Source organism: Aptenodytes patagonicus, chromosome 7, assembly GCF_965638725.1.
Source record: "Aptenodytes patagonicus chromosome 7, bAptPat1.pri.cur, whole genome shotgun sequence".
Lineage (NCBI taxonomy): Eukaryota > Metazoa > Chordata > Aves > Sphenisciformes > Spheniscidae > Aptenodytes > Aptenodytes patagonicus.
The window spans coordinates 63,448,946-63,465,135 of NC_134955.1; the positions used below are offsets into that span (position 1 = coordinate 63,448,946).

Consider the following 16,190-nt stretch of genomic DNA (forward strand, 5'->3'; position numbering starts at 1 on the left):
AAGCTCCTGCAGGTGACTGAGAAACAATACTCAAACCCAAATGTACAGCATGTAAATGCAAAGACATCTCTTCCAGCTGGAATAGGAGCCTGGGGAAACATCACTATGAACTTGCCATCTTCCTATAGTCTTTCCTTAGCAGCCCATGCCGGCTGAAGCCAGGGAGCCAGTGCATAGCTGCTGCTGTTTGCAGCTCCGCTGACTTCTGCAGGAGCTGGCAGCTCTCTTGAAAAAGTTTTTGCATCGGTGAATAGTTGGATCCATTATCATGACACTCAGTTTTCCTCTCGATGGGGAAAAAAGTGGTTATCGCTCTCTGCACTTACTGCTCTTCAGGAGTTTTCTAGTTACCTACAAGAGATGAGAACCCATAAAATGGCGTGTCCTTTCATAGTACCCATTTTGGGCTCTTATTCCACGCCTGCATCCTTGAGGTTAATTCAGTCCCGTCAACCGCCTTTAGGTACTGCCCTGCAAGGGGACCTGGGGGGTTCACGTGGAGATGGATGCCAACCTACTCCCCAAAGCCCGGTGGAGGGTGAGGGAGAGGATGCTGGTGTTGGGACTCGCTCCAGTGGGAGAAGAGGCTGGTGCTGGGACTCAGGTGGGAGAGGAGGCTGGTGTTAGGGCTTGGGTGGGAGAAGAGGCTGGTGCTGGGGCTGGCTCCAGTGGCTAGCGGAGGCAGCATCTCCCGTCCCACAACCTCGGGCTTGCCTTTTGGGCCTCCCAAGGTCGGGGACAGCCGCAGCCGCATCCGCGTCAGAGAGGTGTCGCGAGGCTCCGCTCATGTTCAGGGAGCCCCTCAGAGAGCCTGAAATGAGGGATGCTGAACCAGGGCACGGCTGTTACCGCACTGAGGAGCCATGACCCAGAAATCCCGTCAGCCTCTGTCACACCTGCCGTTCAGGTGCCGGGCCCCGGGAGGGCCAGCACCGGCCACGGCGCGAGGCCGGAGCCGGGCTGGGGGGCGGCGGGGCCAGGCCGATGGGCCCGGGCAGGGCCAGGGCGGGGGAGGCGGTCAGGCCGCGGCCGGGCCCGGCGGCTGGAGCCGCCTCCTGACGTCGGGAACCTGCCGCGCGCGGGGGCGGGGCGGGGCGGGCGCCGGGAGCGGCCCGCGGGGCAGGCAGAGCCGGCTGAGGGGGCGCGGCGCCCGGCCTGCCACCGCGCCGAGGGCCGCAGCAGGTAGGGCGGCGGGGGACGGGCGGCTGCCGCCGCATCGGCCGGGCGGGGGACCGGGGGAGGGGGGGAGCCGAGCCCCGGCAGACAAAGGGCTGGGCCCGCCCCGCGGAGGGGGGACCCCGCGCCGCACCTGGCCCGCCGCGGCCCCTCGGCGGCTCCGGCCGGGGCTTGCCCGCCCTCCCCTCAGCAGTGAGCGCGGCGCGGCCGGGGTGCTGGACAGAGGGCCGAGCCCGGCGGCCGCCCCGCAGCCCGGCTCGGGGCGGTGCGAGACGGCGGCGGGGCTCGGCCGGCGGCTCCCGGCTCCCCTCCCCGGGCGCTTTGTCGGGGAGGCGACGTTTCCCCAGCAGGGCCGGGCGGCGGGCGCGGTGTGGCGGGGCCGCTCGCGAGTCGCGACACGGGCACGGAAGCCCGTACCGCCGGCTGCCAGAGCGGTTTTGCGTGTCCGCAGCGACAGAGAGGGCGGCGGGTCGTGCGGTCTCTCCTCGTCCCCCCCAGGCCTGCGCCTCGCCGCGGGCGGTCATTCATCCTCCCCGCGGGTGTCACCTGCGCTTCCCCGGGGCCGCTGGGGTGGGGGAGGCCGGCGGTAAGGCCGGAGAGCGCAGCGCAGCCCAGATAAAATTGAGATCTCCTTCCTCGGTGCATTTAGGAATGCAACTTCGATGCCGGGAGGTGGGTGAGGGGAAGGCGAGAGCCTGATGTGTGCCGCTTTATTTTCCTTCAACCAGGGAGAGGAAAATGCGATATTGTGGGAGAGGGAGGAGGAGAGGCCGCAGGAACAGGCTGCCTGCAGCCGGGCTGTAGCAGCGACAACAAACAGGTGTGGCTGGGAGAGTTCCAGATAAGCGCAGCGCGCCGCTGCTCCCCTCGCTGCCTGCTCTTCTGCCTGTTGCAGGGGAAAGAGGGGCGGTGAACACCAAAACCCTCCGGTGGGAATTGCAGCCTGTGTTTCCTGTCCTGGGGCAGCAACGTGGTTTGGTTTTTGGACCAGCTCATGCAGTGAGGGAGGGAGGAAGGAAGGATTTGTGGGCTCCCAACTTGTATCAGTGTGGAAGTGGGATGAGCAATAGGGAGGCTGTTCTTCCAGCACCGGCGTAACTGCTCCTGGGAGTGTACGGTGAAAGGTTATAGGAGCCAGATTATGTCACCTTACTGATGTGCTGGTCCAGATCTTTGATGATGGGGGAAGCTCAAGCTGTGATTCGTGCACAGTGCTAGCGATGAGGAAATGTTCTGGAAAAGATGTCTCTCTTCCCTCCCCCCCCCCCCCCCATATTTCATCATTTCATTGATTGGATTCAGCTGCATGCTTCATTTTTTTAAACAATCCTTTCTTCAGACCCTTAGTCTTAGTTTGCTGTGGGAATATTTCCAGGGCTGCAGAGCTCCTACACATGGCACATGGGCAGCAGATCCTGGTACACCCTTCACAACTGCTTGTTGCCATGAGACATTTAAGACATGAACACAAAGTGCAGGAGGCAGTGCTGGGTCCCATGGCACAGGGAAATTTCGGAACTGCAGCTATGCACTGGTGTACTTCCACACTTTGTTAATAGCTCACGTTAATGTGTGTTGTGTTTTTTTGTGTTTAGGATGTATAAAGATTAAGTGCCAAGCACCAAAATGAGCGTGACTTCGTGGTTCTTGGTGAGCAGCACTGGCATTCGCCATCGGCTCCCTCGGGAGATGATATTTGTTGGCAGAGATGACTGTGAACTGATGCTCCAGGTAACATGGCTTTTTTTTTATTATTTCTTCTGAAGATGCAGTAGATGTGAATGTAATGCTGGGGATCTGTAGAGATGTTGCATGCTTTCTTCAAATGACATCTTTGAAAAGGAACTTCCTTTTTTATGTTGAGTCTGCGGTTCCCATGAAGACTTCATATGTTTGTGAAAGTGCAAGTGAGGTTTCTTTCAAATTGCCATGTCATCAGATGGATAAGGAGCTGTAGTGGTGGGAGGTTAATCAAATAGATTAACTATCTTGATGCTACTAGAAGTAGTAAGCAAAGACATACCGTTCTGTCCTGATCTGCAATTATGCTGCTGTTTTTTGTTGCTTTTAATACGTGCACTGTTTACTAGTATGTGTGATTTGAATGGGGGCAGGGTTTTTTATTTGCCTATTTTTCCCTTTCAATTTGATTAAATTGTCAGTGCTTGTATGTCTCACTTAGGTTTATTATGGTAGGAAATACTGATGTTTAGCAGAGAAACTCTAGCTTTTTTGGTGGGGTGAGTAAGATGATGACCTCTTCCCAAAGTAATTGTGTTACTCAGGCAAACTTGCAGCTTCTATTAGTGCTTCCCATACCAGTGTGTCTCTCTGCTGGACCTAATCCAACGTGTCTGAAGTGTTGACTGTGGTCTGATGTTTGACAGCATAATGTAATGGACGTCACTCCAAACAAATGGAGCTGGAATCTTGCAAAGAGCTTTTGACAGGAGCAGTTTAGCTCAGGAATTTGTAGAAGCTCAGAATTAAATTAGTGTTTCTGCTAGACCCATGCCATGAGTACTTAAATGCAAAAAAATGGTTGATTGCACCTGCCTGTTCCGCTTTTGCCCCTTTACAAAGGTGGCAAATGTGCCTGTTGGTGGCAAAATTAGGAAGCTGCACAACAGGGACTCCCTCCCCTGTAGTTATGTCCTAAATGCTTTGCTGATGTTCTACCAGATAGGCTGTGTTTGTAATTACTGCAGGGATTTTGTAGGCTATGTTAGCGGGAGGTCTGTTTAGGGGGGGTAGAAGTTCTTGTACGAGGTGTACTTGGAAGGCAAGGTGTTGTCTAGCTGTAATAAAATCATTGAATCGTAGAACAGTTTGGGTTGGAAGGGACCTCTAAAGGTCATCTAGTCCAACCCCCCTGCTGTGGGCAGGGAAGCCCCGTCCAGCCTGACCTTGAATGTTTCCAGGCATGGGGCATCCACCACCTCTCTGGGCAACCTGTGCCAGTGTTCCACCACCCTCAGCATAAAAAATTTCTTCCTTAGATCTAGTCTAAATCTCCCCCCCTTTAGTTTAAAGCCATTCCCCCTTGTCCTGTCGCAACAGGCACTGCTAAAATGTTAGTGTCCACAGAAGGAGGGCTTGCAGTGTTTGTACTGCTCTGCTAGCTGGCAGTGAATGGCATGGCTGTGCTGCAGTGGTAGAGTCTGAAGCATACTTCTGTTCGACGGCAGATCATTTGTTTGGGTTTTCCTATGAATCACACTATCTTTTATCTCATGTTTCTACATGTCTGACTGGTGAGGCGTGTAAAGGTGAGACATTAAAAATGTGTTCTCTTGTGACTTGAAGGGGAAAACATACACAGTGGCCTTGGTTTCCAAAAACGTCCTGAGTTTTAGGGTGCCCATCTTAATACCTTTTGAAGGTACTTGAGGTTTTTTTTTTTTACTGTAAGGGTTCAGCACTCTGAGAATCACAGGTCTCAAGTTGTGCACCCTAAAAAAAAAGTGCTCAAATATCAGCCATGCTTAAAATGCATTGTTTGTTTCTCTGTTTTTTTATGGGGTTAACTGGACAGTGTGGATTGTGAGCCACTCCATACCACAGGGTATTTCATGCTTCTTTGTAAGTCTGAGTTGGCTTGTCAGTGTTGCGTGTGGACTACCAACCTTGTGATGCTCTACATTTGCCATGCTCTCTTCTAGAAGGTAAATGATTTGGGATTACTGGAGGAGCCAGCAGTATCTGTGAGGGTGAAGCGGTTGTATTTGGGGGCTCATAGGTGGTGGTGGTATTAAAGGAGGTTTTCGTTATTTCACCAGAATGAAGGCTCTGGATTGCCTGTAAAAGCCAGCTGCTTATGTTCATGGGGTGAGTTACATGTGACCCTTTATAAACATATTAGTTTACTGTCTCCAGTAATAAAGCTTTTTCTAGGATCACATGTAAGGTCTTGTTTTGAACAGCAGAGCACATTATTTTCCTAGCCATTTGCTTATAAAGATGGTTTCCAGAGCTACCTTGGGCTCCAAATGAGATGATTGTCGTTAAGACTCAGTGTAGAAGAGAGACTGTGAACAGAGACTTGATATTCAAGCAAAGTTGTGTGTGAGCAGATGGAGGATGAGATCTAAAAATAGACTTTTTTCCTACTGTGACTGTCCATGTCACAAAATCGTTGTGCAGACTGGCACAATCATTTGTCTTGGGGAAAGCTTAAGAAGCAGGGCAATTATCAGAGCAGATGGACAGAGCTCTTGTGACAGTGTTTGCACCTGTAGTATTTCTGTGGTCCTGACCCTGAAACTGTATATTCACTGCACAGTTATTTTGCTTATATATTTCAAGATATTGGCATTTAATCCCTTAAAGTGCACAACTGGGAGCAGACTGGCAGTGTCTGGAGAACGGACTGGAGGACCTGGTCGGTGTTTTTTCTTCTCTAAGACTGTTACTGCTTAGTGATTTCATCATGATACGGTTTGTGGTTCCCTGTTGAGACCATGTGTATTAGACGGTGCGCAAATATACAATGCAAGAAATAACCCTTGTTCTGGAGACCTTGCAGTCTTGCCTTTCTCGTTTTACTGTTTTAGGAGTGTCTTGTCTTTTGATATTTTCTTGGAACATGTTGTCTCAAGTTATCAGATCCCTAAACAGCAAAAAATGATGGCTTTGTTACCAAACAATCAAGCTTTAGTTTCGCCTGTGTTTACTTATTTCATACAGGTACTAGATTTGTTTTCTGGTTAACAAAGAGGTGAAGAAAACCAGAGTCTTTAAGCTTAAAATTAAGTAGGTTTGATAGTGTGGAAACATAATCTACCTTGAAATCTTCTATACTTACTAAGAGGATTAGAAATATTTTAAATGTTTTTGCAGCACTGTAAAGCTGCTAGTACAAGTAAATGCGAGATTTACATTGGGTTTGAATGTTAATGCATGGGCAAAAATGCCATGTAGTGTAGCTTGGCATGCACACTGTTGTTACGCAGAGTCAGGGGCTCAGTTGTGCCCTTTTTCTGAAGAACAGTGCTTGATTTCTTCAACAGTCTCACTGGCTCCCTTCAGGTAACAGTCAACAAACAGCAGGAGTGTGGAAATGTAGACTTTCACTAACTTGCACTAGCATGTTTTTTTCTGTGAAGCTTGGTGGTGGTAGGAAGTAATTCTCTGAAAAGGTTTACTTTTTTTTAACCAAAAATAAGAGGATTTTTGGACCATCTTGAACAAAGTAATTCTTCCCTTCCCCCCCCCCCCCCATTCTTTTTGGGAAATATAGTTGCCATTTTTATCAGCTTTGATCATTTGCTTAATGTGACTGGTATTTACTCAGGGGACAAACATTTTGCAAACTTAAAATTTTCACTTAACCATTAAAACCTTCCCCTCTGCCCCTAAACAAAGCCTCTTTTGCATTTTTTCTGAATGTAAATATTTAACGGAAGGGAAAGCAGGGTCATGATTTCCCCGTTTTTGTTTGAGAGAGAGATGTTTATTGGAAAATTTGGGAAAGCAAAATGTTTAACCAGTGCTCCCTTGAGTATTTCCCTCTCTTTAGAGCAATGGTTTGGGCATGCTATTGTCCTACGTGGGCTGAGGTTGTACACGTGAGTGTGAGTTACAGCAGGAGTAGGTGCAGATGGCATGATGCTTTCTGTTTTATGCCTTTGTCCTGTGTGCCTTTTAAGGCAGCATGACACTTCCTATCAGGAGACACTGTTTTCAATTGCTTATAAGTCTGCTAAACTTCGTAACTGTTTGGGATAAGAGTTTATTTTCCAGGCATCTGTTTTAGGCAGTGTGTTCTGGACGTGATCAGCTCCCTTCTTCGGTCTTCGCCATGAGCAACCCTGAGAAAAATGCTGTTTTCTTCATGTAAACTATTTAAAAGTATGTTTAACCTGTTCTTTGAAGTTCTGGCATTGTAGAGCTGGGGGGTGACGCTTTTCAAGAGTAAATGCCTAGGTCAGAGGTGATTTTTTTTTTTTTTTTAAACACACCCCCCCCCCCCCCCTAATCTAAATGTGTTTGACCAAGTTCCAAACCTTTGGAAAAAAGTTGGAGTTTGCATGTGGTCAGCATGCAACTTGATACTATTGTCTTAAGTCATGTTTCATCCGGGAGTGAGGTTGGTGAGGGGGTGGATTGGAGAATAGAACTGTCACAAGCTGGACAAAGAGGAACTAAGTGCAGGGATGCACAAAGCTGGGGTTTAGATGTAAGAGCAACTGGGCTAGATTAGATCAGGGTGCATCTAGCCTGGTATCCTGACTCAGACAGTGGTCAAAGCAGCTGTCGAGGAAAGTGTGAGGACAAGCCAAGAGTATAATGATACTTGCAGAGTACTTGCTCACCCTATTGACCTCTGTTTCAGGAAGCCAGAGGCCAGATCTTTGCATTTAGTCGTTGGATTTCTACTCTATAAAGCCTCACCAGGAGATTAAGATTTGGCTGAGCGGGGAGGCACGACGAGGAGTCTGTCATGTGTGCAGAGTGAGAGGAGGAGCAGCAGGGTGGTGCATATAGGGCAGAAGCTGTTCAGTGTGGGGAAAGCGGGCATTACAGGACGTGACTGCTGAGCAGCATCTCCCTTAGGCCTGAGATGGGCTCAAGACTCACTTTTATTCTGGTGTCAGCAGATAGCTGTGAAAGCTACTAGCCAAGCATCTGTCACTGGTCTGTATGGGGCATTGCATGGTGCTTATGGTATCAATTAGTCAGTTCAAGTGCTAGGGGTTTGTGAGCTGAACATACAAGTTCATTCTGCTGGTGAATCGGATAAATGGTTACTTGATACTGCTTGAACAGGCATTTCCCTCTTTTTAGCTTGCTTTGGTAAAAAGCTAGGGAATTACAAGTGTTCCAGGCACTGAAGGAACACTCTTACGGCTGCTAAGTCAAGTGTTTAGAACTGCGGAGCAGTTATGACATACCAGTGTGAAGATTGCCTGTGTAATCCTGCTTCTGCCCTTGTGTACGTAGGCATGAAGATGCAATCTGTTATTGTGTCGTTACCGGATATTTTTTCCCCACAGGATCTGTTCCGTGTTTGGTACGCAGGGTGCATGGCGCACTCCACAAATAATACAGTGTGATGGTGAACTCTGTGTGTATGTGACATCTGGTCAAATTAAGGTTTCATTGACCTGACGTATCCTACCTTCCCCAGGCTGTACTTGATAATATGATGTCTCTCCTATGTAGTTTAGTAAGTGTATACGTAAACAGGTGCGAATAGGTGTGGTGTAGTTTGTCTACAGCATTATGCTGGGAGGAAGCAGATGGTGTGAGCTTGGTAGATTATCTTTTTCCTGGTACTTCTAGGTGAATTCACTGCGGTGCAGAAGTCGTATCCCTCCATCAGTCAGGTATTTCCTGCATTGGGAGCTCCCAGTAGAAGCCATGGGGAATCTCTGCTGCCTTTTGTGTCCCGACCTCCTTCCCCATGGAAGCGTGGGGCTGGAGTGGGAAGCTGTAGTTGGGACAGGGTGGTGCCCCTCTCGTGCTGTTTTGTTGCAGTTATCCAGAGGGTGTAAACCAGCACTTAAGTTAGTCCCTGGGCATTGGGAATTGCAGTGATCTTGAGACAGTCATTCATTAGGTGTCACAAGGGAAGCAGGTGTCTTACAGGCAGAAGGGAAAGGATCTAGCCTTGGGAAGGCTCTGCTTTTTGACAGGTAGTGTTTCCAGGTGCCTGGGCAGCAGCTGTGGGAGGAAGGATGCACATCCTGTATTTCCAGGCCTAGAGTTGTTTTTTTGGCTCTTGCCTCTCCCATTGTTATCTGTTGATGTGCAGTTGATGGGAGGATTACGATGTCTGATGAAATGTGGGTTGAGGAGGCTGGAGGCATGGCAGGACTGGCAAACCTGGGAGGGGAGTTCATTGCTGGAGGCAGGGTAGGGAGAGAGGTGATGGTGGCACTGCGGGCAGGTGGTTATTAGGGGTGAGAGGGCTGCGTGCGCCTGGCAAGGTGCTGGAAGCCTGGCCTGTGGAGGGAGGGTTTGTCCCTTTCCAGAGCGGGCAGGGAAAAAGGGGACCCTTTCCATGTCTGAGATCCTGATCCAGGCACTAGCACGCAGCTCGGCTGTGCTATAGAAATTCAGGCTTCTGCCCCACCTAAGATGATGCTTTTCCATGCCTCCTGGGTGGCCATGTAAAACGAAGGGAAACCCAATGCATCTGTGGGCAGCATGTTCCCTGCCTGCAGTCAGGATCTGACCCTGGGTCACTTGAACCGGAGCTCCACTTTGGGAAAGGTGAACCAGCAAGAAAAAAAACCATTTTACCCCAAAATAACAGGCTAAGTTGTTACAGGAACTATGCCGGCCTCCAAATCCCTTTGCCAAGCTGTGGGGATTACAGTTTCATTTTCCTGGGGGATTTCTCTATTTTCTTCAGTGCCTTATTTTTTGCATGAATACTCAGGCCCTGGTCCTGCCACAGATCCACTAAACCCATGATCTTGACTGCAGCAAAGCTCAAGGCAGGAGCCTCTGCAGCTTGGGAGCTGTAATGTGAGTCTAGCTTCCGGATGAGGTGGCTACACCTGCTGAAGAGACATTTGTCTGCTTAGGCAGAGTCATTTAGAAACCGGCAGCACATGCCCCTGGGAGCGATCAGGCTGCCTCTTGTGGGGGTGTCTCACTTGCAACCAGCATTCACTAATACTCTGGAAAAGTACTGAAATGGCCAATATACACAACTCTGTGAAATGCATCGTGGTGAAAGAGGGAGACCCAGTGTTCATATCTGTCATTAAATGTTATCTGGGGTTTTACTTTTGAAGAGCAAAAGTCTTATTTCAGGCCGGAATGCAAGTGATTTTTGTGGTTGGTGGGTTTTTTGTTTTTTGGTTTTTTTTTTAATGTTGGCTTTGCCTGTCTCCCTACTAAAGTGGGACACTGGAAGAGGTTTGTATTTCCTTACTGGGACACTTGTGCAGAGCACAGTACTGGCAGAAATGTAACCTGTTCACTATGGAAAGTATTTGAGCAAATGTTTATTGCATGCTGCCACCAGAATGCTGCAGTTATCTTGTGCCAGACGTGCACAACAGACTGCAGTGAGGAATAGGGAAACTGCTCTCGTTTGTTTATTTTATCTCCAATACCACGATGCCTCGCGGCACCAGCAGGGCTGAGGTCCAAATCTCAACCCCGAGCAGTAGGTTTTTGCCCATGGTAATTCTCCTGGGGAAAAAGCAGCATCTGTATCTATGTAGACAGCTGAGCTGCGTCTGCTCCCTGGCCCTGTGGGGAAACACAGGCTGTCTGGCTGTATTTCTCCCTCTGCCTTCCTAAGCAGGTCTTGTTTCCTTCTGGGTTTTGCTTGGCGTCTCTGCAGCTCGTGGTTTCATCCCGAGTGCCCTGTTCTATGTGTCAGACCCTTCACCAAACACAAAGCTGTAGAGCGTCTGCAGCACATGTAGCCAGCGTGATGCGTACCTCTGTGGAGACTCCTGCGTGCTTCTGAAGCTGCTTTTGCTGCTCCCATGCTAAGCAGGGGCTTTTGCTGATTTGATGTGTGCGGTTTTGAGAATCACAAGCGAGCTGCCTGGTTGCATGTCTGATTGGAGACTGATGATCCAAGACGGTGGTGGTATGGGACTGGCAGACCCAGAGGTGCCATTCCTATCTGTGATTTGGACTATCTGTTTAATATGATCTTGGTAGAAAGAAGAGCTATAAAATACCTCTGTCTTCAGATATATGCTGCTGTGCATTTTGTCTACTAGGTATTTAAAACATGATGCATTGTAGATAGTATGATGGGGAAGGAGGACAGCCTTATATTAGGAAGTGATTTGAATGTCTTGAAATGCAAGCCCTGGATGAGCTTAGTGTAGTAACAAATCAGTGTCCATGTTTTCCCTTCAGAGAAGTATAAATGTAGTTAATCAGAAAAGCACACAGTGTGTTTTCCTGAGAGTTGTTTTCATTTGATAACAGGTCCAGTTATGGTGAGAACGTACAACAGGTCATTTAAAAAAGGGTTTATTTTATTTTTATTATTTTATGTTTATTTTTTAACAGGTCCAGGACACGGTAAGAACGCTGTGTTCTTCCTTCATTCCCAGCCTCTCGGAGTGTAGACTTATTTCTTGCCTGCAGATCACTAGTGCTTAGGAGGACACCTCCCTCCCCTGCCTTCTTTTCCCCTTCTTGATCTCATCTGAAGTGCTCCAGCTCTGGTTTTGTTGTTCAGATCCAAGCAGAATCTCAGTGATCCTTGCTGTAGCTGAGGAGTGCTGCTCACCCCATTGCAAGTGCTGTTCTGGTGAAACAGATTAATTGCGAGGGTGTACCGGTTATTTTCTGCTTTTGACATCTGGGTTTAGACACTTCAGGGTTTTTTTAACATTTTATTGGAAATTCTTTTTTTTTTCCCCCACTTGGACCCCTGTGTCCCCTCCCGACAGATGGATCAGTCTTGCCTTTTGTTGTGGAGGTTGTGATTGGTCATAAGCAAGGCTCAGTATTTGGTGCAAGTGTGCATTTAAGCTAGACAGTCCTCTTATATTTGTGATTCAGTCCACTTAATTGCGGCTTTTCAATATATAGATGCCTAAAATCTTTCCAGCGGAGTTGCAGACCATTGGGAGCTCTGCACCTGTGAGCTGCTCTGTAACATGTGTCGACTCAGGCTTCTTAAATCACTTTCTGTGATTGAATGGGTCCTGCATTAGAAACCACTGGGCTGAAGTGACTTCTGCAGGACTGTTCTCGGGCTCTCGGCTGTTACCAGTCGGGAAACCGGTTAGTCTTTTCTTTGAAAGTGGGATTGAGGCAGTCCGCTCCTCTGTGAGAACAAAAGCACGATCAGCCGCTGGGTTGCTGCTGTCACTGCACACAAGAGCAGTTTATGTTAAATGTGACTGATGTTGAAATAAACCACACCTTGGCTCTCAAGTAAGAGTGACCTTTGGCAAGTCTGCATCAAAATAAATAAGGTGTGATTTTAGTTATTTTAAGTTGAGTTTCCTTGGAGACAGGCCCTCAGGAACTCCTGCTGCCAGTTCCTGTGATGTTTGCTGGCTTGACATAAACAAAACTAAGAAAATGCCTCTCTTCTCCACAAAAGCATGAAATTTCACAGAAGTGCGATCTGTGTTACAGTTTGCTGTGTTCCTGGTGTGCTCTTTAAAGAGATGCTGAGAGGTAGTATCAAAACTGTGGGTCAGATTTTGCATAGTTTTGACTCCTTTTGCAAAGGGCCATCTTGAACACAGCTGAAACTTCCTTGGAAGATGGGAATTTTTGGCATAAATTGGTTCCTTTGGTGACCTCTTCCTGCTTTTATGTAGGGGAATATCATGCTGCTGGAATACATCTCTGCTCCCCTGTGATGACCATTGTCTGGTTTGGGACCCCTGAGTGGCTGTAGTCAGCTGTTGTGAAATACAGCAGCCCAAAGGCTGTGCTGATTTACATCAGGGTCAGATCCAGGGCAAATTGAATTTTTGGGAGACAGCTGGTTCCCAGAAATAAACCCTTTTTTAAATGACCTGTGACTTGGTACCAGATAAAATCTACCCTAATTTTTTGTCTGGATCAGCTTTTTGGGATGGAAGCCTTTCTGCCCTTGGAAGGGGGCTAGAGGGATTGTTCTGCCTTTAAATTCTGTTGATCTAAATGAGTGTCTGAGACATGCTGTAAGAAGCTAAAACAAACACTGCTGCACCAGTTAATCAACGTCCCCTCACATCCTTTGGGAACAGTGATGTCCACAATTTTTGGGTAGCAGAGGGACCAAGGAAGACCGTGCATCTGTGCTGTGCAGGCAGGACCCCTGTGTGTGGTTGTCTTTGAGTCCAGCAGGATAAAAGGTAGTTCTATAAATGCCCATGGATGGGGAAAGGGGATTTCTACCCATGCTGTGAGCGGAGACGGTCTTCCCCCTCTGCTTTGTAGGTAAGGTGCAGTGAGCCCTCTAGGAGCCCCAGCCCAGGTGCAATGCCCACACAGCCTGATTGTTGTGGGGATGGACCCTGGGCAGGCAGGGTGGTGGAAGGACACCCTCTTGCATCCTCCCAGAGGGTGTGAGGGACCGTGTGGCAGGTCAGGTACAACCCCAGCTCGTGTAGCATCAGCTGCTGCAATATGCGAGGCTGCGGCTGGAGACGTTCCCGTTGTCAGGGCCGTGTGCTGAGGTGAAGGTCCTGGGCAGCATCCCTCAACCATCCTTATCTGGACCATCCTTACCTTACACTGCACATACCTGCCACAGCCACTTGGGTGATTGCAAATTGGACTGAGGAGCTGCATCTAATGTGAATAGTAACAGAGAGAAGCAGCAGCTTCGTACTGCAGACACTTAAGACCTGCCCTACCTTGAGGTCAGGGTCAGACACCAAGCATGGGGATTGCATGGGGGCGAGAGGTTTGCGTGTGCCCCTCCTGGGAGGGTGTTGCTGTGTGTCGTTTCCTGCGTTTAGGGCTCGGGGTAGCAGGAGATTAGGAGTGGGGTGTCCCTGGCCGCATTGTGTCTGCCTGTCCCACCAGTTGTTGTTTGTTTCTTTGGGGAGCAATTGCTGTCCGAGCAGCACCAGTTGGGCAGCAAAGCATTGAGTGCTGCCTCGTTTTTCAGCTGGGACTCATGTGAGCCGACACCCTGAATTTCGTTCAGCAGCGTATGGATAACTGTATTAGTGAGGCAGCTGGAGGCTTGGGGTCACCTGCCCCTCTCCTCACTGCCTCTGCTTGCGATGGCATGTTGTGAACGGTGTGAGGGACATCGCAAGGTGGAAGGGCGGTATTCTGGCCAAGTATGTGCTTGCTCCATATTGGTACTTCAGGGTTATTCTGGAGGACAGGTCTCCTGGGCTGACATATGCTCTGCAGGGGGAGGAGGTGCCATTTATCAGCTGTTGGGATATTACCAATGTGCTTGACATTGGCAGGGGCAGAAGAAATTCCTGCAAATGGTAGCAATTTGTCCAGAAAAAGCCTTTGTGTTTTCACCAAGGAATTCCCCTGAAACAATCTTTGCCTCTGCATGCTTGCAAGGAAGCAGATAATGGTTTGCCGAGAGCAGTGCTGTGGAAACCAGCATGTTTATACTTGGGAAAAGGGAAGGACTTTACACCAAGAACTTGTTGGTTGATGCCCAGGAAGAGGAGGATTAGCTGACTTGGAGCCTGGCTCATCTCCCTGCTCTGGTAGCACGCCCTACCCTCCCCTGGCCTGAGATACCAGGGAGGTCTCAGTGTCGCGTGCGTGTGCTGATGGAGTGACCGGTTACAGTGACCAGTTGAGGTCAACTGCAGCAAGAATTCAAGTTACGAGAGGCAGTAGGTCTAAATACAGACTGTCTGGTGTCTTTATAGCTGTTACACTTATGCCATATTTCAATAATAATTCAGAGATTTCTTTCTAATACTTCTTCCTCAGAAGTCTGACACTGTTCCTGCTGAAGCGTCGTACTCTGTTTTGAAGATAAGGTGCATTTGATACTTGTGCATTGTGGCAAAGCCAGTGGCACCAAATCACTGTCCAGTTCAGTGTTCTCAAACCTAGCTTTAAATTTGAATTTTCGTAGCGTTGCTTTCTTTCTCATCCCAAGTTTACTAACCTCCTTCCAACTTGGAAAACATCCTAGAATTTAAATCAACTCCGGGACATAATCCTGGGAACAGTATACATTGTTGTGAATAAGTTTGGTTTGTAACTTAAGAAAATGATTTTTTTTCTCTTTGAAAAATAGGAAGAAATCATCCCAAATAGGAACATCCCTAGTGATGAGGCCACCGGCTTCAGCTGGTGAAAAATGGAGCTCTTCTAGTTTGCACTGGCTGAGACCCTCCCCCCCCCCAGGCTTTCAGTTTGACTGGTTTTGTTTTCAGTGTGTATTGATATAATTTATTGAAATTATGGTGTAGTCTTGACAGCCTTCAGTGATTTCCCCCCCCCCCCCCACCATGCAAATAGTCTGTTGTCTTCAGTGAACTGTTTAAACAACCATGGAAGTGTTTACTGTTTATCCTTTGGTTATTTATAGTAGTAAATAATATTTAATCCTTCCTGCTTTTCCCCTCTCTCCCCCTACCCCATATCAAGTTAGTTTAATGTCTAAATGTTGCTTTGATTAACAGTGTCTCTTATGCCTGACTGGTCTCACATTCATTGTGCTTTCATTGCCAGTCCCGCAGTGTCGATAAGCAGCACGCTGTAATCAACTATGACAAGGAGAAAGATGAGCACTGGGTGAAGGATCTCGGGAGCTTAAACGGCGTAAGTAGCAAACCTCCTGGCTGATGGAGACGAACACACGGCATGCTGACTCTGCAAGTGCTCGTGCGCTTACTTAATTCTACTGTTAGACCCTTTTGGGTCACTGCAACTGTTGGCACAAGTTAAGCTAAACATACATAATATACATACGTATTTGCAAGGCCTGAGATGGAGGTCATGTAGCATCTCGGAAGAGGAAAGCTTTGGTGAATATTGTATTTCTTTTTCCCTTTCTTCTGGTGTCCTTGCAGAATGCTTCAGGGCTCACAAAATCATAGAGCCTCTTGCAAAAGAGGAGGAAATAAATTCAGTCTCATTTTGGGGATGTTAACATTAAACTGGTGAAGATTCTGGAGCAGCTGTTCAGCATGAGCCAGGGTGACCTTTTGGCAATTCAGTTGTCAGTGCATGGAGTGATTTATGGGATGATGAGACATTTAATTTCTTTGGGGAGAAACTATTTAAAACAACCTCTTTTTTTTTTTTTTATAATAAAAATTGCTCTTTTGCCTGTCTTGAGGCTGGTTTGTGTGAAGACCGAGGGATAATGTGAGCCCAGAACAGGGAGCTGAGCCTGCCTGAATCTTAACCCTTGCTCTGGTCCCGATTCACGCAGTGGTGTTAGGCAGCTCGGTGTGAGCTTTGTCTGCCCACCTGAATTCTGTGATTCTTAAATACACTGTTGTAGTTAAAAATGTCCTAATGTCATAGCATGCCTCTTTTTTGGCTGTTTCTTCATACCAGCAGAGCTATTCCTCTTCTGGAGCAGGTCTAAGCTAGATTCACATAATTGTCTTCCCAGTAGGGGTTTTACTGCAGTCATT

General features: G+C 48.2%; 1 protein-coding gene across 1 annotated transcript in view; it reads left to right on the forward strand.

Annotated features, from left to right (window-relative positions):
• Positions 1-1,126: 1,126 nt before the first annotated feature.
• Positions 1,127-16,190, forward strand: part of CEP170B (centrosomal protein 170B) — a 60,894-nt gene continuing 45,830 nt past the window's right edge. Inside the window, exons 1-3 of the mRNA XM_076345580.1 lie at positions 1,127-1,182; positions 2,772-2,907; positions 15,277-15,366. Coding sequence (XP_076201695.1) covers positions 2,803-2,907; positions 15,277-15,366 — 195 coding nt within the window. The 5' untranslated portion in view covers positions 1,127-1,182; positions 2,772-2,802. The remainder of the gene's footprint in view (positions 1,183-2,771; positions 2,908-15,276; positions 15,367-16,190) is intronic.